Here is a 25,092-nt window from a genome sequence, read left to right as displayed (position 1 = left end):
CCAGTCAAAACCGGGCTCAGGGCGGCTAACACCAATAAAATTACAATAAAACATAAAAAGCAATTAATTAAAATACAGATTAAAATACAATATTAAAATTTAAAATGCAGCCTCATTTTAAGTAGTCCATAAATCCAAGCCATGAGGGAGGAAAAACACAGGGGTCAGACTAAGTCCAGCCCAAAGGCCAGGCGGAATAGCTCCTCCTTGCAGGCCCTGCGGAAAGACGACCAATCCCGCAGGGCCCTGGTCTCCTGTGAAAGAGCGTTCCACCAAGTTGGGGCCAATGCTGAAAAGGCCCTGGCCCTAGTTGAGGCCAATCTAGCCACCTTATGGCTCGGGATCTCCAGAGTATTGTTGTTTGTGGACCTTAAGGTCCTCCGCGGGGCATACCAGGAGAGGCGGTCCCGTAGGTACGAGGGTCCCAAGCCGCATAGGGCTTTAAAGGTCAAAACCAGCACACACACAATGTGCATATTATTTCATTAGAAACCACCACCTTTGGGTCTCTGCTGTTTAGGTTGGCATCTTGCTGCTCTTGACCACCCTTATAGCTGTCTCCTGTTTTCTCTTCCCAAATGTTTAGTTACTGTTTCCAGAGGAGTCTCTACCCAAAGGGAAGGGCGAATATATCCTGGGTTACTACAGCAACAGTTACAGCTGTTTGGTGGGTGTGACAGAGCCCTTCCAGGTAAGCACAGAGACAGGTGTGCAGGAGGGATGCTTATTTGACATTAAGCAGCAATGCGAGTTTGGGGGAAAGTGCTGTAGCTCAAGAAAGAAGATTCCACCTAAACATTAGGAAGAACTTCCTGACAGTAAGAGCTGTTCGGCAGTGGAATTTGCTACCAAGGAGTGTGGTGGAGTCTCCTTCTTTGGAGGTCTTTAAGCAGAGGCTTGACAGGCATATGTCAAGAATGCTTTGATGGTGTTTCCTGCTTGGCAGGGGGTTGGACTGGATGGCCCTTGTGTTCTCTTCCAACTCTATGATTCTATGATTCTAGTAGGTAGAGCATCTGCTTTGCATGCAGAAGGTCACGGGTTTGATCCCTGACATCTCCAGGTAGGACTGGGAGAGACCCCTGTCAGAAATCCTGGAGAGCAACTGGGAGTCATTGTGGACAATACCAAGCAGCAGGGGTGCCAACTTGAATAAAATATTGGTGGGCTCAGGTAACCGCCCCCCCCCATATAAAGGTAAAAGGCCCCTGTATGGTTGCGTCCAGTCAAAGGCGACTATGGGGTTGCGGCGCTCATCTCACTTCCAGGCCAAGGGATCTGGCGTTTGTCCACAGACAGTTTTCTGGGTAATGTGGCATGACTAAACCGCTTCTGGTGCAATGGGACACCATGACGGAAACCAGAGTGCACAGAAACACTGTTTACCTTCCAGCCGCAGCGGTATCTATTTATCTACTTGCACTAGTGTGCTTTCGAACTGCTAGGTTGGCAGGAGCTGAGACAGCAACAGGAGCTCACCCCGTTGCAGGGATTCGAACCACTGACCTTCTGAATGGCAAGCCCAGGAGGCTCAGTGGTTTAAACCACAGCACCACCTTTTACCCCATACAATCAATAACAAGATGTGCCCCCCCCACCATTTGAATGGCAATGCTCATCAACTTGAGAAGTGGGCCTGGCAGTTGAAATGTTTTATTTGGGGAGTGGGGCAGCTGAAGGGACCTTGGCCCCTAGGAATTGGCTCCTGTGCAGAGCTTGCTGGGCCCAGGGTCTGTCTGACTTTGAGGCATGTTTCCTATGTTCCAGGAAATTATGAACTGGAAACTTCTTGGGATAACTTGCACAGGGTAATTTGCATTTATTGCCCTGTGGAGTGAACCTAATTCAGTATGTGTGCTTTCACTGGTGTTTAGTAAACCAAGCATAAAAACTTTGAGATGGCTTGCTTCATTTTGCAAATTTCATAATGCATTTTGCTATGCACACTTTACACTATTAAATGCCTTTTTTCCGTACGCCTTACATTGCAAAATCTGGAGAAGAGCAGATTGTGAAGGTTGGCTGTGTTTTGATTTGCTTCTTGCTTCGTTAGGTGCAAATTAGATAGATTTGAAATTCTTCCCCTATCCCTCCTCTCAACCTGTCCAGCCCAAAATTTATCAGGTAGTGGGGAGTAGCTGGGCCCTGCCTTCCCAAGTCAATATTGACCTCTCTCCTCTCTCCATCTCCCTGCACATAGATTTCACTGCCCACCTTGGAGCAAGCCACCAGCCCCACCGACAGCTCCAGCAGCACCTCGGAAGAGGAGGATGACAGCACCCTGGTCCTCCTGGGCCCCAAATCCCGCAGCCCCAGCCCTGGGAAGATGAAGGGTCACCGTAGCCGCAGCCCCAGTTTGGCCAAGTTCCATGGACTCATCCTGCGCTCGTCAAGCCGGGACCAGGCGGCCAGCCGCAGCCCCTCACCCCAGGGCCGCCGGGGCAGCAGCATCCTCAAGAGCGAAATCCCCAGCATCCAGTTCTCCAAGGACAGCCCCCGCCAACGCTCCAAGTCGCGAGAGGCTGCCCAGAATGTAGAGAGCCTCGCTGGGCCTCGCTTCCAGAGCCCCTGGCGCTTTGACGAGAACCCCCTGGCCCGCACAGACCCCCGCAACCTGGGACTGCTGCCAGCTGTGCGCCTGGAAACCATCGATCAAGTCATGGGCCCCCGGCGGGAGAGTGCCGACCAGGGCCTGCCTCCCCGCAGGATGAGCCCCACCAGTCCAACCGTGGCCCTGGCCACCCTCTTCAGCACCTCCCCAAAGGAGGGGTTATCCCCAGACCACCATAGTCCAAACCACCACAGCCGTGAGGTGGGACACTGAGGGAGACGCAGCCGGCTGCTGTGAGCCCACTGTCCAACCATCCCGTGTAGTGAGCTTGCAGTGTTATCTCTGTGTCCTTTACCTGCCAGTTTTCTGCTCCGTGTGTGTCTTTCTCTCCTGGTGTGCGACACGACGACCCAGGGAAGGGGGCTGCCATTTGTCAGGCCCCGTCTCCCAACTCGAGTATGCTTGACAATCAACTTCCTCCCTCCCTGTGCATAGGGGGCTGAACATCACGAGTGAAAAGCCCTCAGCCCCCTCGGCCTTTTCACCCATAGAAACTCCCCACTCCTTGGTTTTTTTTGGGGGGGGGGGAGACCATCCTTTGGTGAGAACTCCCTTCCCCATTGAACATTGTTTGGTGTTGAGATGGAGCTCTACTCTCCTCTCCTAGCACAATCTCTGCTCTTGTCCTGAGGCATGGTGGTGGTGGAGGAAGAAGCAGCGGAAAGCTTGCCACTTCCGATGGGAGGACAATTGATCAGTACAGCGGAATGGGCAGCTGCAGAAAGAGGCGTGCATGCCAGAAGCTTGGCTGGGTACGGGATGAAGACACACTTTTGCTATTGGTTGCAAAAGCTCTGCTTGGCTGGACTCAATGGCTGCTGCAAGACCAGGCCCAGCCTGCTTGCAGGAAGTTGTTGAGACCATAAGAAGTGAAATACGGAACGTGCAATATGATGGGGATGGGAAATCAAGCGTTCTTGGAGACAGGTGTGGGCCCCAGGCATGAAGCTGGTGCTTCAGGTCTGGTTAGGGCCCAGCTGGTGTTTCCCCCCAAGGCTTGGGGGGGGGGCTGAACTGCAAATGGCAGAAAGTTCTTGCTGGAGGAAAGGAGGTGGATGCAACCCAGTTGAGATCATGGAGATACAGTGGGGAGAGTTTGGGTACCATTGGTGGGGTGGGGGGGACTCTGACCCAGGAAGCCGAAAAAGGAACGGGTGTGTGTGTGTGAGAGGGGGCAGTATGTGTGGCTAGGTTGTCGGGGCAATGTGACCAAGGTGCCTTGGAACCAGAAATGACGAAAGCTGCCTGGGGGTGGGGTTTGGGGAAAGGGGAGGGTGAGGGGGGGGCTGGCCTCCCCCGAGACAGATCCATGACCTTCGCTGGGACGAGTTCAGAGTTGATGCAATCTGTCCTACCTCACTTTTCCCTTCCGCCTCCTTTCCAATAATAATAAAAATAAAAATCATCTACAAACCAACCTATGGATGACTGCATTTGTGTGTCTCTCTCTCTCACTGGCAGTGGCAAAGAGCACCCCCCACCCCCCTGCCAACGTGGGATAGGATTTGTGTTCACACCTCTCCCCCTCAGCATTCAGGCATCTTTCCCCTTTGCTAAGCAGAGCCCAGGCATACAGAAAAAAAAGCACTTTTACTCATTAGTACATTATTTACAGTAGCTCCAGCAAGAACCACCCCTTCCCAATAAATTATAAACAAGGGTGCAGAGTTTGGGGTACGTCCAGCTGTGAGTCAACAACATCCTACAAGACACACGGCAAGAGCTTTCTAAATAAATACACTGTTAAAGGAAGCAGGAGGGGCTCATTTCTCCTTGGTGGGGGGGAAGCAGGGGTCCTCCCCCCTCCCACTTCCGTTCCATGCCACGTAATCCAATGTTTCCCCCACGCCCGGTGGGTCCTCAAAGGAGTTGGAACCGATTTGTTTGCTGAAGATGAGCAGAGTCTGTTCTCATGTCAAGACACCCCCTGCAAAGGGAGCCCTTTTACGCCACCCCCACAGGGCCATTTCTTGGCCTCTTCTGCACAAAGTTGCGCTGGTGGCGAGCACTGGTAAGCACTGGTTTCTCAGCCTCTGGAGGGAAGTCCCTTCCCCTGCTGTGCTCAGCACAGCTGTGCGGCATCGTATCCTTGGTTACATCAGCAGAAGTAGAGGCAGCCCCATGGTCAAGCCAGGGCAGTCCACTTCATGGGGGCCGAGCTCAGCTGCAACCCACTCCGGGGTCTTTCACCCCCCACCCCATCAGTGTCCAAAGGAAAAGACTGCCTGCGGCTCAGTGGGGCCAGGTCTGGTGGGCGCCTTCACAGCAGCTGCATGCATTTATCGAACAGTCGGAGAGGCTGGCTGGGGGGTGCCCACTCCTGCCGCTTCACCTTGAGGCGGGAGCCCCTGTGCGTCCGTGCCAGCCGATTGGTGAGGTGCCGTGCCGGGGCCAGGACTGCTCTGCCCACATCAATGCAACTGCAAGAGAAATAGTAACCAATTAGCCCTCCCTGCCTGTGGGGAATGGGGTGGGGAATTCTATTGTGGGGGGTTTTTTTGCCAAGGGTTTTGAAGAAAAACGCCCAAGAACGGGTCCGCCACTAGGAATGGGAACAGGAAGGACCCTAGTTAGAATATCACCTCTGCCACACAGACTCATGCTAGGCCGTTTCAGCAAAGTCAGAATTTCCTCAATTACATCAACGACTACGTCAGACCAACACGGCTACCTACCTGTAACTAGGACTACAGTGGTACCTTGAGTACCAAGGCATTTGAGAACCGAACAACTTGGAACCCAAACACTGCAAACCTGCCGCCAATCGGAAGCCGCGCCTTGGTCTCTGAATGTTTTGGAAGTCGAACGGACTTCCAGAACGGATTCCGTTCGACTTCCAAGGTACAACCATAAGGGCCAGTCAGGGATATTTAGCTGCTGTAGCCTCTTAGGGCAACAATGTGCCTCGTGTCGGCCCCACCTCCAGCCTCCCTTCCAGAAGCCCAAGCCCACCTTTTACCCAACGAACAGGCCACTCACTTGGATTGCTCGCCCTCTCCTTCCATGCAACCTGGAGGTCTCTGCAAGACGAAACACGAGGAGGAGACGTAGCCAGACAGAACCTCCTCTTCCACCTCGTTGGGACCCTTCGTCCTCCGGAGGGACCGGGCCAGCCTGTAAGGAGAAAAAGGCTTAGAAGCCAGAGACATTCGCCCACACCAACCCTCCAGTCAGGAAGCCTAGGGAAAGGATTTAGCCCCGTGGCCGTCCCAGGTTCAATGCCCAGCATCTCCAGGTATGTCTGCCTGAAACCCTGGAGAGCTGCTGCTGCTGCTGGTCTGTGTAGACAATACTGAACTAGCTGGACCAAAGGTCTGGCTTGGAATAGGGCAGCTTCCTATTTAATCTAGCTCTTCCTTTTCAGAACCATAAGGGCTAAAATCCTACTTTATTTTCTGGGGAATGACTTCAGCTCAGTGGCAGAGCATCCGTGACAGGGACTGGGCAGAAGAGGAATGGTGGAGACCTCCTCCCTAGCCTGACCCTTCCAGAGAAGATGAAGACAGTTCAGAATTACAACAGGGGATTAAGGGAGGTCACAACTCAGAGGAAGATGAGGGGGAAAGCTGGGAAATAATGGGAAAGGAGGAGGAGGAAGCAGCACCAGAAGGGAGACAGCTGACGGACACAATGTCTTTAGAAAGCATTCAAGAGCCCCCTCTCCTGCAAGCCGGTGAGCCTTGAAAGTAGGAGAGTAAAGGGCTCAGAAGCAAAGGGCCCTCAGCGCCACCCTTAGAAGAGATGGCAAATGAAGTGGGAGAAAAGGGGGGTAGATAGTCAATCGGGACAACGCCATTATCCCAAGAGGCTGCCTTCCAAGCCTCTCTCTGTGATTAATGAATAAAAAGCAGATGGTAAGGACTTTTCCTTGTCTTATCCGTTCCTGGGAACCTGCCGTGGGGTTTGGGTTCCTCTGCCACCTGAGAATCTGCTTTGCTTGCCGAAGATCCTAGGCCAGGCATCCCCAAACTGCAGCCCTCCAAATGTTTTGGCCTACAATTCGCATGATCCCTAGCTAAGAGGACCAGTGGTCAGAGATGATGGGAATTGTAGTCCAAAACATCTGGAGGGCTGAAGTTTGGGGATGCCTGTCCTAGGTTCAATCCCTGGGACTTTCTGCATGCAAAGCAGCCTCTCTCCCACCTCCCAACCCTAGAGTCTTGCTCCCTGGAAGTCTTCCAAGGAAGGTTGGACCACCATCAGTTGAAAATGCCCCAAGAAGCGGGTTGAAATGGGTGTGGCCTACAAGACCCCACCTCCTCCAAGTCTACAGGCTATGTGGCCTCCTTCCCAGGGGTTTCCTACCCATCAGTTCAGATGCTCAGCCCCAGGGATGGTGCAATTTGGATGGGGGGGGGGGGTTTGGAAGGATAACACCGGCACTTACCTGCGGGTGCAGTTGCAGTGGAAGAGGGTGCGGGAGTCCACATTGTGCAGCTGGTATTTGACCTCATTGGGCCCGATCCTATATGGGCACTGGTCCAGGCGTCTGTAGCAGCTGCAGCTCCGCGACCAGGCTGGTGAGGCAAGCAGGGAGCTGTTAAAATCAGGAGGAGCCCACAATCCCAGAGGTGGTAGTCAAGCCCCTGCAGACCCTCCAAGTGTCCTCTATTTCCCAGGGACAGCCCCAGATTCACAGGAGCCGTTCTGGTTTCTGATTTGATCCTGGAATGTCCCGCATTTCCTTAGGATGTCCCTATTTTCATCAGAGAAATACTGGAAGGTATGGAGTTATGCAAGCCAAGGAGATAAGTAACTAGACAACCTTCAGAAGACACCTGAGTCTCTTGCAGCATTAAGATTAAATTCAACAGTGTGAATAAGTTTCGATAGATGTAATAATGGAATACTGAATGGTTTGGTTTATATAAAATATGCAGGGATTTATGTTATGCAAAATGAACCATGGAAACAGAAGAGAGGAAGTCATTGATATTTTAAGGTTGTTTAAATGAATATTCTAAAATGTAAAAGAAAATTGTAAAAAAATATTGGGGTGGGGAGGTAGAAGACATCTGAAGGGAAGACGACATCTATACAGTGGAACCTTGGTTTATGAACACCTCGGTTTACGAATTTTCAGTTTATGAACGCCGTGCACTCATCTGGAACGGACTAATTCACTTTCCATTACTTTCAATGGGAAAGTTCGCTTCAGTTTATGAACGGACTTCCGGAACCAATTACACCCATGCTTCGGGTTAAGTACGCTTCAGGTTGAGTACTCCGCAGACCCGTCTGGAACGGATTAATCCACTTTCCATTACTTTCAATGGGAAAGTTCGCTTCAGTTTAAGTACTCCGCGGACCATCTGGAACAGATTAATCCACTTTCCATTACTTTCAATGGGAAAGTTCGCTTCAGTTTATGAACGCTTCAGTTTATGAACAGACTTCTGGAACCAATTGTGTTCATAAACCGAGGTACCACTGTATAGGGAAGTTTTTTAAATAATAAAATAAAATTGTTTTATTATATTTTTACATATGTTGAAAGCCACTCAGTGGCTGAGGCCACTCAGTCAGATGGGTGGGGTATTAATAAATATATAAAGTAAGTAAGTAAGTAAATATAAAAATAAAAATATTGAATAGGACATCCCTATTTTTACTGGAGAAATGTTGGAGGGTATGCCCCTGTACTGGACAGACTCATTGCATGCCGTCAAAAGACTGGCCCTCTGGCCCAGACCTGCATCCTGTTGCCAACAGGGGACAGCCAGACACCTCCAGCTTATAAGGAAGGTGTGAAGAGTGACAGCCTTCTCTCCATTTGTACCCAGAACCCTGATATTCAGAAGCATACCACCTCCATATGTGGAGGCTTCATTTTGCCAGCGCAGGTAAGAGCTTCTGACAGATCCCTGTCAACCTGCATAATAGCCTTTTACAGCCACCTGAGCTGGTGGCCACTTCTATGTCTTGTGACACCCCCCCCCCAAATTCCATAAAGTTAAAAGTAGGGGTGTGGGAAGGTGGATTTCCTTTTGGTCAAAGGCTTGGGATGGACAACGGCCCTCGCAGATAGATATACAAACTTATGCACAGTATGGAGAAAGCAGAAGCACTAGAACTCTGGATTCTCCAATGGAGCTGGTGAAAGATTCAGGACAGATAAGAAGAAATTTGTTCTTCACGCAACTTATAGCTGAGCCATGGGGAACTTGTACCTGCAGAAGGCAAGCATGGCCAGCTACGTGAATGGCTTTAAAAGAATCATCAGCTGGAAGAGTTGGAAGGGGCCCCAAGAGTCATCTAGGCCAACCCCCTGCGATGCAGGAATCTTTTGCCCAATGTGGCTCTCGAACCCATGACCCTGAAATTAAGAGTCTCCTGCTCTACTGACTGAGCTATTGGACAAATTCAGCAGCTATGAACCATGATGGCTATGTCCACCTCCAGTGTCAGAGGCAACGACGCTTCTGAAAACCAGTTGCTGGAAATCACAAGTGGAGAGAGAACAGGATGCTAGCCTGGCTGGGCCTTTGTCCTGACCCAGAAGACCTCCTGTGTCCTTATCATCAGGCAATTCATATTATATATATTTGCATTTGCTTTTCTATTACATATTCTAATTCATACAAAAGCGCCGAAGGGCTTCCTTTCCTTTCCATTCCATGGTTCCTTTTATCTTCCCTCCCTCTCATGTCTTTTTAAGTTTTCCAAACCCTTCTCATTTCCTCTCCTTACCTCTTTTGCTTTGGCTTACGCTGTAGAACTTTACTCGAGACTTGCTACATCGTTTGTCTGTTTACAGTGGTACCTTGGTTCTCATACACCTTGGTACTCAAACAACTTGGAATCCAAACACCGCAAACCCGGAAGTAAGTGTTCCGGTTTGCGAACTCTTTTCGGAAGCTGAACGTGCTCCGTTTTGAGTGTTACACTTCCGTTTTGAGTGTTACACTGAGGTCTGTCTGGTTTTGCTATTTATTTTGCGTTTTTGTTTTTGCGGCTCTTTTGTTTTTGTGACTGTGTGGAACCCAGTCCAGCTAGCGATTGATTGATTGATTGTGTAACGGCTGTACATTGTTTATTGCTTTCATTTTATGGATCAATGGTCTTGTTAGATAGTAAAATTCGTGTTAAATTGCTGTTTTAGGGGTTGTTTTTAAAAGTCTGGAAAGGATGAATCCGTTTTGCATTACTTTCTATGGGAAAGCGTGCCTTGGTTTTGGAACGCTTTGGTTTTGGAAGGGACTTCCGGAACGGATTCAGTTTGAGAACCAAGGTACCACTGTATACTAATTTTTCACATATATTCTATATTTTCCAGTCCTCCTCACACATTTTAGCATCCTGATTTCTTATTCTGCCCGTCAAGCCTGCTAACTCCACATATTCCAACATTTTAATGTGCCTCTCCGCTTTCGTTGCCACTACATCTGTTCTCCATTTTGGTGCAAGTAAAATCTGTGCTGCGGCAGGTGTGTACGTAAAGAAGTTTTTTCCGAGTTTTAGGGACTTCAGTTGTAATTATACCCAGGCAATTCATATTCTAACACAGTCGGGGGGGGGGAGACTCTCTCTCTCACAATCTGCCCTCTTGCTCCCCACCCCATTCCCAAATACTTCTACCTCCTAAAAACCACCCCCCACCAGAAAGCACAGACACAACCCCCTCCCACCAGCCATTTACTCACCTAGTTTACCTGGTTTACGAGTGCGGTTGTGTTTGCTGGCGCCAGACGGCGACACCCCTTCCTGCCCTGCCTTGTTGGGTAGCCTTTCGGCGATCACATGGGTTTTCTGCACACCTGAACGTGCCGTCGTATGAACGCCTCCTGACAAGTCTTGTTTTGACATAGTCCTGAGGGTAGGTGGCAAAGGCACTCTCTCCTCGTTCACGGAGACCGCTTCCGGACTGGTGCGTACTGGGAAGTGTGCGATCCCATCCAGCTTGGAGGTCAAGATTGGCTGAGTCACAGAATCCGAGGCGCCTGGGCGTTCCGGGTGCAGCCGCAAGCTCTCCGAGGCATCCTGTTCCGGATGTTTCCGGTGCTTCTGGTTCTTCTTCCAACCGTGCTTCCTGCCCCTGCCCCAATGCCTTCTGGGTGGGGGTGGAGGCGTGGTGGGGCTGGAGCTCTCGACGTATGGCAAGGCGGCATGGTAGTGGCTTTGCTCCACCAAGCGAGCCAATGGCTTCAGGCCATACTCCTTGCACCTGGAAAGGCAAAGTGGAGGAGGAGGACTTAAGAGCAGGAGTGATGTCTTGACTTTTAATCCCACTTCTAACACCAATGATGCATGTGAATCCAAGCCAGCAACAGGCCTTTTAAATAATATACTGCTTCAGGCATTTTTGAAAATATATTTGTTATTGAAAGCTAAAAAGGAGATAAATTCCCTACCAGAGAAGAATGGCAGATCAGGTTGGCAGATTATGCTGAAATGGCTAAAATGACCGGAAGAATCAGAAATCAGGAAGACCAAATTTTATTATTAAGGAATGGGGAAAATTTATAACTTATCTTAAAGACCATTGTAAAGAGTTAAAATTGTTAGTAGGATTGGAATATCACTTGTAGTTTAATGGTGAATTTGGGACATAATGGAGAGGGAAAAGATTTGGATTATCATAAAAGATGCAGGAGGAAATGATTAGCAATAGGACCCACAAAGGGGAGGAGGGAAGTCCAAGAGATTCCTTGGAATCTTTTTTTTATGTTGGATGTTGGATATGTGACTGTAAAATTTTAATCTGAAAAACCAGATACAGTAGTACCTTGGTTCTCAAACACCTTGCTTCTCAAACGCCAAAAACCTGGAAGTAAGTGTTCCGGTTTTCGAACGTTTTTCGGAAGCCAAACGTCACAGCTATTGTTTCCAGGGCACTTGCACCAATCAGAAGCTGCACCTTGGTTTTCGAACATTTCAGAAGTCAAAGGGACTTCCGGAACGGATTAGGTTTGGCACTTTTGTTTTTGCTATTTATTTGGTGTTTTTGTTTTTGAGGCTTTTTTGGTTAATTTGTTTTTGTGACTGTTTGTTCAGCTACTGGTTGATTGTGTGACTGCGGAAATGGGTAAAAAGCCCCCCCCCATCCAAACAACCAGTGCAGGTAAGAAAAAATATATTTTATAGTACAGTACATTGATTATAGGGACCCAGGTGGTGCTGTGGGTTAAACCACTGAGCCTAGGGCTTGCTGATCAGAAGGTCAGCGGTTCGAATCCCTGTGACGGGGTGAGCTCCCGTTGCTCCGTCCCAGCTCCTGCACACCTAGCAGTTCGAAAGCACGTCAAAATGCAAGTAGATAAATAGGAACCGCTACAGCGGGAAGGTAAACGGTGTTTCCGTGTGCTGCTCTGGTTCGCCAGAAGTGGCTTTGTCATGCTGGCCACATGACCTGGAAGCTATACGCCGGCTCCCTCGGCCAATAATGCGAGATGAGCGCGCAACCCCAGAGTCGGTCACGACTGGACCTAATGGTCAGGTGTCCCTTTACCTTTTACACTGATTATTGCTTTCATTTTATGTATCGATGGTCTCATTAGATAGTAAAATTGATGTTAAATTGCTGTTTTAGGGGTTGTTTTTAAAAGTCTGGAACGGATTAATTCATTTTGCATTGCTTTCTATGGGAAAGCGTGCCTTGGTTTTGGAACACTTTGGTTTCGGAAGGGACTTCCGGAATGGATTAAGTTTGAGAACTAAGGTACTACTGTAGATTGGTAGATAAAAGGTAAAAAGGATATAAAGATAAAGTTATAGAGATATTAATTGTTCAGCGCACAGGGTAAAATAAGATGAGCGCCACCTAGAGGGAAAGCAAGCCCCCTACAGCCAGGGAAGACCAGAGAGGGCCAAACACTCACCCACCCCACCAATGCCATTCCAGGCATTGCTCAGTGTTCTCCAGGACAAAGCAGGGAATCTCCAGCAGGTTGAAGAAGCTGATGCCCACGAGGTTGGAGATGGTGTCGTTTTGATCCAACAGGCACTGCTTGAACCTGTCAATGGAAGCAAAGCAACCATCAGGGCAGGTGGACTCCCGTTCTCCTCTTTCCATGGTTCATTTTGCGTAACATAAACCCCTGCATACTTTACAAAACCTATACCATTCAGTATTCCATTATTGCATCTATCAAAACGTATTCACACCGTTGAATTTATCTTAATGCTGCCAGCGTTTTCAGGTGTTCACAGTTTCCTCCCATATATTCTATAAACGTTTTCCAATCTTCTCTAAACATACATTCTTCTTGTTCTCTCATTCTATAAATTAGGTCCGCAAGCTGAGCATATTCTGTCAGATTAAGTTGCCATTCTTCTTTATCTGGGAGCTCGCTCGTTTTCCATTTTGGGGCTAACAAAACACGGGCCGCAGTAGCAGTATACATAACCTTTTTTGACACCCGGGAATTTCAGTCTGAATTATCCCCAACAAAAAGGACTCTGGTTACAGGTAGGTAACCGTGTTGGTCTGAGTCGAAACAAAATAAAAAAATTCCTTCAGTAGCACCTTAAAGACCAACTAAGTTTTTATTTTGGTATGATCTTTCATGTGCATGCACACTTCATCAGATACTGTATCTGATGAAGTGTGCATGCACACGAAAGCTCATACCAAAATATAAACTTAGTTGGTCTTTAAGGTGCTACTGAAGGATTTTTTTTTTTAAGGACTCTGGTTTTTTTGTTTTGTTTGGAAAAGTACTTTTAAAGGTTTTTTTCATTATGGATTATTTCCCAATACTCCCCCCCCAATATAAATTCTTTATTGTTTTAATAATTTAAAAGACACACTTAATATCAAAAAGGAAAAGGAAAAAAGCACACAAAAATTACATAAAATACAAAAACTCACACAAAGATTTCCAAGCAGAAAAAAAGAAAAAAAAAGAAAACAAACAACAACCAAAAAGACCTTAAAAACTCTTCTCCTTTTACAGGTCTGCCACATATGAAAGAACGTACCCTCGACGTCTTTGCATCTCCAGGGCTTATCTGATTCAGTCTTATACATATTAGCAAGCCTACTCGGAGTTAAATAGGATCTGTAAATCATTTTCAGGTAGTTCCCCTTCAAATAATAACATGCTATAAGCTCCAAATTGCTTTTCCAAAGTTTCCCCCAGAGGTTTCCATATTGCGCCCTATATCTATTGCCCAGTGTATCATAGAGGCTTTGACCAGCTCGTCTTTCGTTTCCCTGCTCCAACCCAACTTTAAAAGGTCTCAAGCAGAGATGTCTTGTCTGAGCTGATAAACCAAGTTCCATTTCAGTCTGTGCTGGAGACTGAACTGCAGGCCTTTGCAGCATGTGTTGTTGCTGAGCAATGGCTAAAGAAAAGCCTCATGCAGGATTGAAGATCTGGGGCTTCTGGCATCGAGAAACGAGAGCAGGGCCGGATTTAGGTTTGATGAGGCCCTAAGCTACTGAAGGTAATGGGGCCCTTTATATGTCCAGCTGTCCTTTGTCAACACCAAATTGTCACAGTTTTTTGTGTTGAATATATGCTACAGTGGTAACTCGGTTGACGGATCCAATTCCTTCCGGGGAGCTGTACTCAAACGGAGTGCCGCTTCCACGCATGCGCGAAGCGCTGATAGAGTGCTTCTGTGCATGCGCGCACCGCGCAAATCGCTTCTGCGCATCGTGGAACCCGGAAGTAAACACTTCCTGGTCCGCAGAGTACTCAAACCGAGAGTACTCAAACCGCAGCGGACCTAAAGCGAGGTACGACTGTATATGGTAATTTATGGACCTAACAGGTATCTAAATCCATTTGCGCATGTTGCCACCCAACCTGTCCATGCAGAATGTAGGCACCCTATATATAGAAATGAGCAAACCAGTGATATTTTAGGGAGCAGGCTAGCAGGTGGGTCCCATTACTTACATCATAGGAGCCTACACAACACAAAACACTGTTGCTGCCTGTAGGTTTTATTTTAGTTGTTGTTTATCTTATATTTTGGAAATGTACATCCAGGGTTTTTTTTCTTTAATTTTTTTGGGGGGTCCCAAGAGAGTGGGGCCTTAAGCTATAGCTTGTTTAGCTTATACATAAATCAGGTACTGAATCATAGAATCATAGAATCATAGAGTTGGAAGAGACCACAAGGGCCATCCAGTCCAACCCCCTGCCAAGCAGGAAACACCATCAAAGCATTCCTGACATATGGCTGTCAAGCCTCTGCTTAAAGACCTCCAAAGAAGGAGACTCCACCACACTCCTTGGCAGCAAATTCCACTGTCGAACAGCTCTTACTGTCAGGAAGTTCTTCCTAATGTTTAGGTGGAATCTTCTTTCTTGAAGTTTGAATCCATTGCTCCGTGTCCGCTTCTCTGGAGCAGCAGAAAACAATCTTTCTCCCTCCTCCATATGACATCCTTTCATATATTTGAACATGGCTATCATATCACCCCTTAACCTTCTCTTCTCCAGGCTAAACATACCCAGCTCCCTAATCCGTTCCTCATAACGAGAGCCATGCTCACTGAGCGAGAGCCATGCTCTGTCTAGAAACAACGCCACCCAATACTCACCGCTCATCACACTCACAGTGAGATACTGTGTGCAGGCGGAAGTTGCGCATCCCAAACTTGTAGTCCAGTGCAGAGATCTGAGCTTCGCACATGTCGTGCTCCCGGCAACACACATCTGGGCCTTGGAAGACGCCTGCAAAAAAAAAAATGCTCGGATCAGGCTAAGGAAGGGTGTGAGAGCTCCAGAGCTTGTGGCTGGGTAACGGCTGGGTGTAGTGACCACAGGAGCAAGGAGATGCTCGGGGGAAACAACACTGATTCCCAATCATGCCACCCTCCAGCCGTATGACAGTGGGGCTGCCGTTGGCTGCGGCTCATGGGAGTTGTAGTCCACCCAAAGGCACCCGATTGTCAAAGGATGCTCTAGCGATTGTGGGTGCATCCACAACACAAATGGGGAGGGGTTGTCTACTCAGAGTAGGTGCAACAGTGCTTGAAGCAACAGTGACTCTTACAGCAGCTACATGCTGTATTATTTTTATTGTATGTTTTTGCTGATGTTTGCTTGTATGATACCATGATTTAAGAAATTCATTGGACGCAAACCCAGAATCGCAGTATTCCAACTCACAAAATATTTTTATTGCTGCATTTGGGGCTTAACGGACTACAGTGCCATGCCGCTAACAGGATTTTTGAGTTTGGTGGGAGGGAGCATTCTTCATTTGAACCCAAGGACATTTGAACTGTCCTCCCTCCTTGTACCCACTGCTCAGCCCTGCAAATCACGGCTGGAGTAGGGGACTTCCGGTCTAGCCGCCATTGAAAGCTGGCGGGGAATTTTCGGGCTCCGAAATTCCCGGCGCCCCAGAGGGGGGGATGAGCCGTTCGAGCGAAGCGGCCACCCTTAGAACCCCCAAATTTGGCTTTTTGGGGACCTGGATACCCAGCGGAGCTCCTTCAAGCCCCGTTCGCCGCCCGACAACCTCCTTTTTTCGAGGGGGTGACGTGCGCAGGCAGAGCGGGACGGAGCCTTGGGCCAATTCGCTATCTCTGAGGCGTTAAGCTCCGAGCCGGCAACAACGGGTGCTAGATACCTCCAAAGCAATGATCTGGACCTGTAAGTAAGGAAATTTTTTAATTTGGAAGAAATTCGGACTCAGGAGGGGAATTCAAAAGAAAACGGAGGTCGTCCCCCCCCCCCACCGAGAAACCAATCTGCAATTGCCGAGCCTGCAGCCATAGTGCTGGAACGGGACTTTGGACTTTGCAAAAAATTTATTAATTTATTAAAACACCTCCCTGGTGGTAGCGGAGCCAAGGGGAGGTGAGTGGACTTTTTAATTTGGATCTCCGCAAAATTTGAGTCTAAAAAAAAGAACGAGCTCTCCGGCAGCGGGGTGGCAGGAACCTGGCTGCACTGGCCAGCTAGCAAGGATTTTCTCTTGGCCACAACACCCCATGCGCCATATTGTAATTGGAGAAGACAAAGGACTGAGTTAGTCAAAATAATCGGACATGATGTGTGAGAAAATGATGCAAAGTGTGTGGGAAAAAGTCCATGAGGTGATGATGGGAGTAAAAGAATATACAAGAGTTACAAAGTTATGCATTGCAACATTAAACCGATCCCTCTCTGATGACATGGTGACACAGTCTGAAACAATTGAAAGTAACAACACAAATCTTTCGGGAGAAGAAGTACAAGAGGAGCTCCAGACACCGATCGAAGTGCAGTCGGTGGGAGGGACAGCACGGGACGGAGGCTGCAACAAAAGAGCTACACTGTATAGAGATGCCCAGGAACTGTTTCTCTCAGAGAGAGGGGGAGAGCAAGTTCTGGGAAACAGGCAAGCTGTGTCAAATGCTAAAGAAATGGCCTGGATTCGAACCTCCCTAGTGAGAGAGGGGGGGCAAGAACCAGGCGAAGAATATGTCAATTGGGACGTCAAAGAAAAAGGGAATTAGGACTGGGGCTGGCAGAGGGGCCGGGGGAAAGAAGAAGATGGGATGGAGTGGGTGAGAGATGGAGTGGGATGAGAGGATTATTGTATTTTAAGGACTGATTAAATGGTTTGGAAATGGACTGAACAAAGGAGTTGGTTGGGATATCCAGGGGATTGCCATCTGGTGGAGGAGAGGGGATTTTTTAAAGTTCTAATTATGAATTGAAGTGAAAGAATTTTAGATTATATAAGTTAGAATATTTTTAGCAAAATTAAGAGGCTAAAGGGGAAAAATTAGAGGATTAGTAATCAGAGTAAGAAGGAATTTTTTTTTTAATGTGCTATATGGAATTTTGATGTTTGGTATGATATTAGATTTTTTAGAATTGTTTAATAGGAAAATTGCCAATTAGGGGTTACAATTAGGCTCGGGACGGGGGGAGCGGGGAAGTCAAAGTTACGAAACTGTTATGAATATTAGATTGGTTTTTTTCTTTTTTCTATTTTTTCTGGTTTTCTTTGGTTTTTTTTGTTCTTTTTTTCCCTTTTCTATTTTTTTATTTTTATTGTATGTTTTTGCTGATGTTTGCTTGTATGATACCATGATTTAAGATGAAGAAATGAATGGAAATATTAAAGTTTAAAATGCTAATAAAAATAATTTGGAAAAAAAAATCACGGCTGGAGTAGCAGCAGTTAAAAAAACGGAGAAACGGCCTGTCACCGCTGCCCCCTTGTGGTCTTGGATGGGCTACTGCAGCACACGAGAGGCAACAGTTCTGCTCTTTCGACAGCAGAAAGAGGTTTTGCCAAAGGATCCTTATGAAATTTATTTGATTTACATCCAGCCCTTCTTCCCAAACAAGTCCCGGATGGCAAACATCAAGCAGTGAAGCAATGAAGGCATTGTCAACTAAACCGGGTGTTAGGCAACATAGCTGTTATCTGTTCCAAACTAACATCAACTTTGGGTACCCCAAAATCTGACAGACATGATGGTGCAATGAAATCAATGTCCTGGATGAACTCAGATGTGCATCAGAGAAGGAGGCTCAAGGGAAGATCTATGGTGGCTCAGTGGCAGAGTCCCTGCTTTGCATGCAGAAGGTCACAGGTTCAACCCTCAGCATCTCCAGGTACGGGTAGGAGAAAGACCCGGGAGAGCGGCTGCTAATATAGTCAATTATCTGACTCCAGATAAGGCGGCTTCCCAGATTCCAGTCTTGGCTTCTCCCCACACTGGATGAATAACAGATGCATTAGGGCAAATGGGGCACTGCCCCATCAGTCTGGCCCCTGTCACCCCCCCACCTGCCTGCCTTTGGACTTTCAGCTGTTCCGGGGGTGGCCCTGCCTGCCACCTTCCTCCTCTCAATGTTGCCCTTGTAGAGCTCAGCAAGGAGGAGGAGGGCAGGAAGAAAGCTAGAATTAAGTTGGCCCTGCAGGTCATTAACTCTGGGTCCCCCTACTATTGGCCTCCTGCAGCATCACAAACAGGGTGGAGTTAATGACCTGCCCTAAAACTAATTTTGCAGCCCATCCTTTCCGAAGTCATCTAAACGTATGTGACACCAGCCACATCTAGTGGCAATGAGTTCTGCAAGCCAGCCGTGCGTTGTATGAAAGTTGCCTAGTGCCTGAATAATTGCTCGACCCTGCGCGAGTTGCACAGAATAGTTTCATATTATAGAAGAATAGACTTTTAAACGAAAAAGAAGATATGAGCATAATAACTGATCAGCCTCCAGAATCTGTCCCTAGGAACTAGCCTTCCAGCTTCAAAACTACAGTTGTTTTGTCTGGAGAGAGCGCCTGTTCCTTCTCCCAAAGAAATCTCCCGGTTGGCGGCACTGACTCAGCAGCAGGATAGGAACAACGCTCTGCACATGCTCAGAAACTCTTTCTTAGTACAGTACTCCACGTTCCAGGACCGTTTTGAAATCAGCTGCTCTTGCGGTCGTAGGACTCACCCATCCAAAGGAGCCAACTCCTAGGGGTTGTAGGAGCTTTGACCCCCACAATAAAATATTTGAGGGTGCCGGACCCCCCTAAAAATGATGGGCATTCACATTCAAATTGTGCGTGTGCGCACTGCGTCGTGTGATCGCTTATGCAAGGTGGGGCTTACCCAACAATTCCACCCCCAAGTTGGCACCCCTGCACCCATCCGACGCGAGCCAAAACTGAATCCATCCCATTTCCCTGAATACCGCCCGCCCCGCCCCACTTCCAACTATCCTTACCCAGTTCGGTGAAATTCCCTGCCGAGTCGCCAGCTCCGCACCAAAGGGTCCCGGGCATAGTCCAACCCCGCCGGACCCGCTTGTGCCCCTGATCTTCCGAGACCCCTCGACGGCCAGCTCCGGCCTCCCCTGGAGGCGCCCTGCAGGCGTCTTTCTGCGCGTCCAAGGCGGCGAGCCGTCGCTGCAGCTCCGGCCCCCAGTAGGAGCGTACCAAAGGACTGCCGTGGGGGGTCCCTCCGACGCCGCGCCTTCGACGGCTCCCGGGCCCCGTCGGTGGAGGAGGCGCGCACAGCTCTGCGTAGCGACTGGTAAGGGACGGTTCCGCCCTCCAAGCGCAGCCCTGAAGGCGCCCCCGGGAGTCCCACGCGCTTTGGACCAGTGCGGGCGGGAGCCCGTCTGGGCGCCGCCACAAGAAGCTCAGGAACCGGGAGCGGCCGTCGCCGTCGGGGGCGACCGTGTGGCAGAAGGTGTTGGCTTTGTTCCAGGAGCCCAGGGCGCCCGGAGGCAGCGTGAGGGCGAGAGCCAGCAGGGAGGCCAAGAGGGGCCGCAAGGACGTCATGGGAGCCGACAAACACCTTCCTTCCCTGACGGCTGGCTGGCTGGCTAGCTAGCTAGCTGGCTGGTTAGTTAGTTAGTTCGTACTGCCGGCGCACGCTCTCCTCGCCTCCTTCGGAAGTCGGCCGCTGAATGAATGAAGTGCTCCCTCCCACCGCCGCGGTTTTTCACAAGAAGAGAACTCGGCCGCTCATTGGACGGCTCTGGGCAACCCCCTCTCCTCGCGCAGCCGCGCCCCTCCGCTGTGACTCATTCAAACCCTCGGGTTAGGTTCGAATAGAGCGCTCTGACGTAGGGGGAGGGAGGGATGGGCGTGGGAAAGCCAGCCACCTGCGGAGGGCACGCCCACTTAGAGTAGGCGCCTCCCCTTCAGAAGACGGCCCGTTGGATTAGGATTGTGGCCCAAATAGCAGGGGGTGAAACTAGGTTTTATTTCACCCGGATCGAAGACTCACTTTGGCACATCCTCACATTCATTTGCGCGCGCGCACACACACACAGAGGCTGGGAGCCTCAGTGCTGCCCCTTGAGATAAAATCATTGCCGGATCAGACCCTCTGGACCCCTCTAGCCCACAGTCAGATTCAGATACTGTGGAGATGCTCCGAAGTAGACCTTGGGGACCACAACCCTCTGTCTCCTGCATCTGGTACTCAGAGGTAGACTGTTCCTTAGCAGAGATGCTCCATTCCGCCAACTTTTATTGGATATTGGAACTGTCTTGCTGGGTCACACTGGTTGTAAGTAAGGAGGCAGCAGCGGTAACTGAGGTTGGTGGTAGTGTCCCACTTTTCCCAGTATTTTTTCTTCCATTTGGGCTCAATACAGTATATGATTGCTGTGATCCAGCAACGCAGATCTTATGAACCATGATGGTTTGGGGCAGAATCTCCATGTTCTACCTCTGAGTACCGAGTGCTTGGGCAACTGTGCATGTCCCATTAGCATCTGAGGGAATGGAAGCAGTTTGTGTTATAAACCACTCTGGAGTTTTAGCAGATGATGATGTGTGTGTCTGTGTGGAAAGAGTGGCTAGCCAGATGGGCGGGGAATAAATTATTATTATTATTATTATTATTATTATTATTATTATTATTATTAAACATTTAAAACCTTCACTAAACAGGGCTGCCTTCAGATGTCTTCTAAAAGTTGTATCTCCTTGGGTCAGGGGCCACAAAACTCCATACTCTCCAATGAAAATGTCCTACATTTCCCCTCCAACATTTCTCTGATGAAAATAGGGGCAGCTTAAGGAAAAGTGGACGTGGGTGGCGCTGTGGTCTAAACCACTGAGCCTAGGGCTTGCCGGTCGGAAGGTCGGCGGTTCGAATCCCCGTGACGGAGTGAGTTCCTGTTGCTCGGTCCCAGCTCCTGCCCACCTAGCAGTTCGAAAGCATGTCAAAGTGCAAGTAGATAAATAGGTACCACTCTGGTGGGAAGCGGCTTAGTCATTCCAGGCCACATGACCTGGAAAAACTGCATGTGGACAAATGTCGGCTTCCTCGGCCAGTAAAGTGAGATGAGTGCCACAACCCCAGAGTCGTTCGCAACTGTCAGGTGTCCTTTACCTTTACCTTTTTAAAGGAAAAGTGGGATCCAATTAAAAAATGGGGCGGCTTCTGTAAATCCAGGACTGTCCCTGGAAAATAGGGACACTTGGAGGGTCTGTTATTATTATTACTTGCTAGCCCGTAACCTCATCCAGGGCCTATTTGTCACAGCAAACTTCTCTCACCAAAAATCAGCAGCAATAAAACTTCCCCTTCCATCAGCACTAACAAGGAGAGGTGGTGGATTATTTCTTCAAAAAAATAACATTAAAATTTGCTTTGAAGTTTGCTAAGAAGTCAAGAGGCATCATCTGAAGTCTCCAGGGAAGCGAAACGATCTCTCTTCCCCTAGGCAAGCTGCTACCTCCATCTGCCACCAAGCCCAGAGCTCCAGATTCGGTTGCCTTTCACCTTTTCCTCTGGCACAGAACAGGCCACCTGTGACTCATCCTCATCATCCGATGGTGATGCCTGGGAAAGAACACACCCTCCTCACCACATGGAGGCAGGCAGAGCAGCAGGTTCAAAACGGAGGGGGGGGGGAAATCCTATGTGGCAGAGGAACGGAGAAAGCTTCCTTAGGCTGACTGCTATACCAGCCAGCTCAGTGCTGTCTGCACTGACTGGCAGCGCTGACTCCAGGATTCCAGGCATGGTTCTCTCTCCTGGTCCTCCCTGGAGATGCTGGGGATCGAGTGCGAGACATTCTGCTGAACCACAAAGCCACAACCCTTTCCCAAAGCCTTCTCTTGCTCCAGGGGAGAGCATCAGCAGAAAAACCGCAGAAGCCTGTCTGAAAGAACACCATAGTTCTGGGAGGAACAGGGACCTGTGCCTATCTGATGGGAAAGGATCGGTACTACAAGATTAGGGCAGAGAGAGAGAGAGGTCATAGCAGGATACTTTTCATGCAGAAGGTCCTAAGTTTGATGCCCGTCATCTCCAGTTCCAATGGCGCTGGTAATATGTTCAGGCACTTGGGCATAGCCAGGGGGGCAGGGGGGGGCAGCTGCCCTCCTCATGAATCAAGTAAGTAAATGACAATGCTTAAGTAAAAATCGAAACAATCGGAAAGCAAAATGTTCACTGGGCTCACGTGGGTGATGTTGTGGAGCATGACCATGGAGCGGTCGTTCAATACCTTGTGAAGAGTAAAGACCTGGCTAAGGTCGGCAATGACAGGACAGCATCTCAAGGGGCTATTCTTACAGAATGCGCACAGAAAAAACTGCATTGGAGGGAAAAGGAGGAGGAAGTTGAGAAGGAATTGCTGGAAAGGTTTTCAGCAAATCCAAGAAAACTTGCTTTAGTTTAGATTTTAAAAAAGAAACAAGATGAAAAAAGGCGTGTTCTTTGTAATTTTGCAAAATATACTCATTAAACGCATGAAAGGTGCTCCCTGATATTATTATTATTATTATTATTATTATTATTATTATTATTATTATTAACCTTCCCAGTTTTCAAATGACTGAAGATTTGGACAGATTCCCCCCCCCCCGAACACTTGGGGTCAAAAGAAAGTAATTTAAAACTGTTGTTGTCGAGACACTTCATTCCAAATCTGGCAGAGGATGATGACAGATGGGTCTCCGGTGCCCCACCCCCAACATAAACCCCAGCTACGTCCATGGTCAGGCACGAGGAGATGCCAGGGATTGAAGAACCCCGGGACCTTCTGCGTGCAAAGCAGATGCTCACAGCCCTCCCCCTAAATAGGGGTAAATTGAGGTGGACACACCAGGGCAAATGTGCTGCACACCAATTTCCGGGCACCAGCCTCATGGGAGAGGAAGAGGGTTTATTTATTTACTTGCGTCTTCCTTTGTTTTTATGGCACCCAAGTCGATTCCTTCCATCTCAGGGAAAGTTGCTCTGTGTTCAAACCCTGGTTGACGTGGCGCTTTGGGAGATAAGCTGCTGATAATCATATCAGCCTCGGAGTGACTTCTGTTGGCTGGCTGGAGCTGATAGCCTCAGGTGAGTCTCGGATGTTTACCTGCGTGGAGATTATAGCTCTCTCTTTGTACCTTTCAGTCGGTACCTGGAGGAGAAGATGGACTGGCCACGACCTGACATCTGACCTAGGCCTTTCTATTCAATATGTGCAGCATTTTCCCTCCCCAATGCCAACCTGCAATGGCCACAGATTGCTCCTGCTCTATCCACACTTGCAAACGAGGCAGGAAACCAACTGAGTTTCCCCTGCCACCATCCTTTCCTCCAGCTGGGTTCCCATGCCAGAAAATGCACTGCACCTGTTACATTTCTGCCTGCCGGGTTTGTACATATGCTCTGGCCCCTTGAAACCTCCTTAGTGTTGAAAGGTAGCAAGCCTGGGAAGGGAAAGCTTTAACCCTCCTGTGGCAAAGAGGGGTTGGCAAAGTGTGCGTTTAGCTGGTGGTGCAACGAAGCTAGAGGGAAATATTCATACTCAATAATCTGCTCACTATTGCCTCTGGCCCCTCCCACCACAGGCACGTGGCCCCTGGAAGGTTGCCAAGGGGGGAATGCGGCCCTCAGCTTGAGGGCCTGGGGGCCTGGGGCTGATGGGAACTGTAACCCAGAAGTGCTCGGGTGGAGTAAAGTTGTAGTGGGAGACCTTCCAAGTGTCTCTATTTTTCCATGGACAGTCCCAGATTTACAGAAGCTTTCCGGCATAGCTGCCAAGTTTACCCTTTTCTCACGAGGAAGCCTATTCAGCATAAGGGAATTTCCCTTTAAAAAAGGGAGAACTTGGCAGCTATGCTTTCCGGGTTTATGATTGGGAACTGGAATGTCCCGCTTTTCCTTAGGACGTCCCTATTTCCATTGGAAAAATGTTGGAGGGTGTGATAGGGCGTTCTTATTTTAATTAGAGAAAATGTTGGAGAGTATGGAATAGGATGTCCCTAGGGCTTTTTTTTAAAGCTGGAACTCACCTGAAATCAGTTCCATCAACTCTCAGGTGGGCGCCATTCCCATTCTAAGGGAACAAGGGAGGTGTTCATGGTGAGTTCTGGCACCACTTTTTTCTAGAGAAATAGCACAGAACTTCCCTATATTCCTTGGAGAATTGTCGGAGGGAACGCCTCTCTTTTCATCGGCGAAATGTTGGAGGGTATGGGATAACTTCTTTGCACAACACATAGTTGACCTGTGGAACTCATTCCCACATGAGGCAGTGATGGCCAACTTGGATGGCTCTAAAAGAGGAATGGAAAAATTCAAGGACGAAGAGGCAGCTATTGATGGCTACCGGCCATAACGGCTATGCTCTGCTTTCATGTCTGGGGGCAATGGTGCTTCTGAATACCAGACAGCGGAAACCACAAGAGGGGAGAGTGCTCTTGTGCTTAGGTAGGTCCTGCTCGAGGGTTTTCCTCAGACATCTGGTTGGCTCCTGCGAGAACAGGATGCTGGACTAGATGGACTGCTTGTCTGATCCAGCAGGTTCTCTCAATATGAATCTGCCTGGTTCTCCGGCGAAGGGGGCCCAGATCTGAGCATGGAGACGCCTTGTCTTAGTGCGGGAAAAGGCAAGCCATGGATTCATTCATTCTGGAGCAGATTCATTCGGAGAGTCGGCTTGCTTCCCCATCCCCCTCTACAGAGAGGCTGCCCAGCTTCCTTGGCAGCTAAGGAAAGCTTTGCCAAATCCATCGCTAGGCACCAGGAAGCAACCACATGAAGCGTGGGTGGGGATGGTTTTCTAACGAAATCGCAGGCAGACTCTGCTTTAATCGCCCTTCAGGCTGAGGCGGGGCGA

General features: G+C 48.9%; 2 protein-coding genes across 7 annotated transcripts in view; one reads left to right on the top strand and one right to left on the bottom strand.

Annotated features, from left to right (window-relative positions):
- Window positions 1-4,083, top strand: part of INPP5J (inositol polyphosphate-5-phosphatase J) — a 36,127-nt gene extending 32,044 nt beyond the window's left edge. For 2 of the 6 annotated variants that reach the window (XM_035098998.2, XM_035098997.2), the window contains exons 12-13: window positions 587-691; window positions 2,201-4,083. In XM_035098998.2, the coding sequence (XP_034954889.2) occupies window positions 587-691; window positions 2,201-2,824 (729 nt within the window). In that variant the 3' untranslated portion in view covers window positions 2,825-4,083. The remainder of the gene's footprint in view (window positions 1-586; window positions 692-2,200) is intronic. The other 4 variants (XM_035099002.2, XM_060269312.1, XM_060269313.1 and 1 more) reach the window with 2 other exon arrangements.
- A 126-nt stretch (window positions 4,084-4,209) lies between these two features.
- On the bottom strand, window positions 4,210-19,367 carry PLA2G3 (phospholipase A2 group III). Its single transcript, XM_035098614.2, has 7 exons — window positions 19,237-19,367; window positions 15,108-15,240; window positions 12,430-12,564; window positions 10,255-10,775; window positions 6,999-7,128; window positions 5,591-5,725; window positions 4,210-5,031 (listed from the first exon to the last, which is right to left on the bottom strand). Exons 1-7 carry the CDS (start codon window positions 19,292-19,294, stop codon window positions 4,872-4,874), a joined length of 1,272 nt encoding a protein of 423 aa, XP_034954505.1. The 5' UTR covers window positions 19,295-19,367; the 3' UTR covers window positions 4,210-4,871.
- Window positions 19,368-25,092: the final 5,725 nt, after the last annotated feature.

Source organism: Zootoca vivipara, chromosome 17, assembly GCF_963506605.1.
Source record: "Zootoca vivipara chromosome 17, rZooViv1.1, whole genome shotgun sequence".
Taxonomy (NCBI): domain Eukaryota; kingdom Metazoa; phylum Chordata; class Lepidosauria; order Squamata; family Lacertidae; genus Zootoca; species Zootoca vivipara.
Note: the sequence above shows the minus strand (reverse complement) of the source record. Positions and strands in the feature narration are given on the sequence as shown.

Excerpts from the sequence above, each read along its gene's own strand:
- PLA2G3 (XM_035098614.2), bottom strand. The coding sequence starts at position 19,294 with ATGCCCGGGACCCTTTGGTGCGGAGCTGGCGACTCGGCAGGGAATTTC. Across the intron at positions 5,726-6,998 it reads CACTGCAACTGCACCCGCAG|GCTGGCCCGGTCCCTCCGGA; the intron begins GTAAGTGCCGGT and ends TTCTCCTTACAG. Across the intron at positions 5,032-5,590 it reads GGAGAGGGCGAGCAATCCAA|TTGCATTGATGTGGGCAGAG; the intron begins GTGAGTGGCCTG and ends TTTCTCTTGCAG.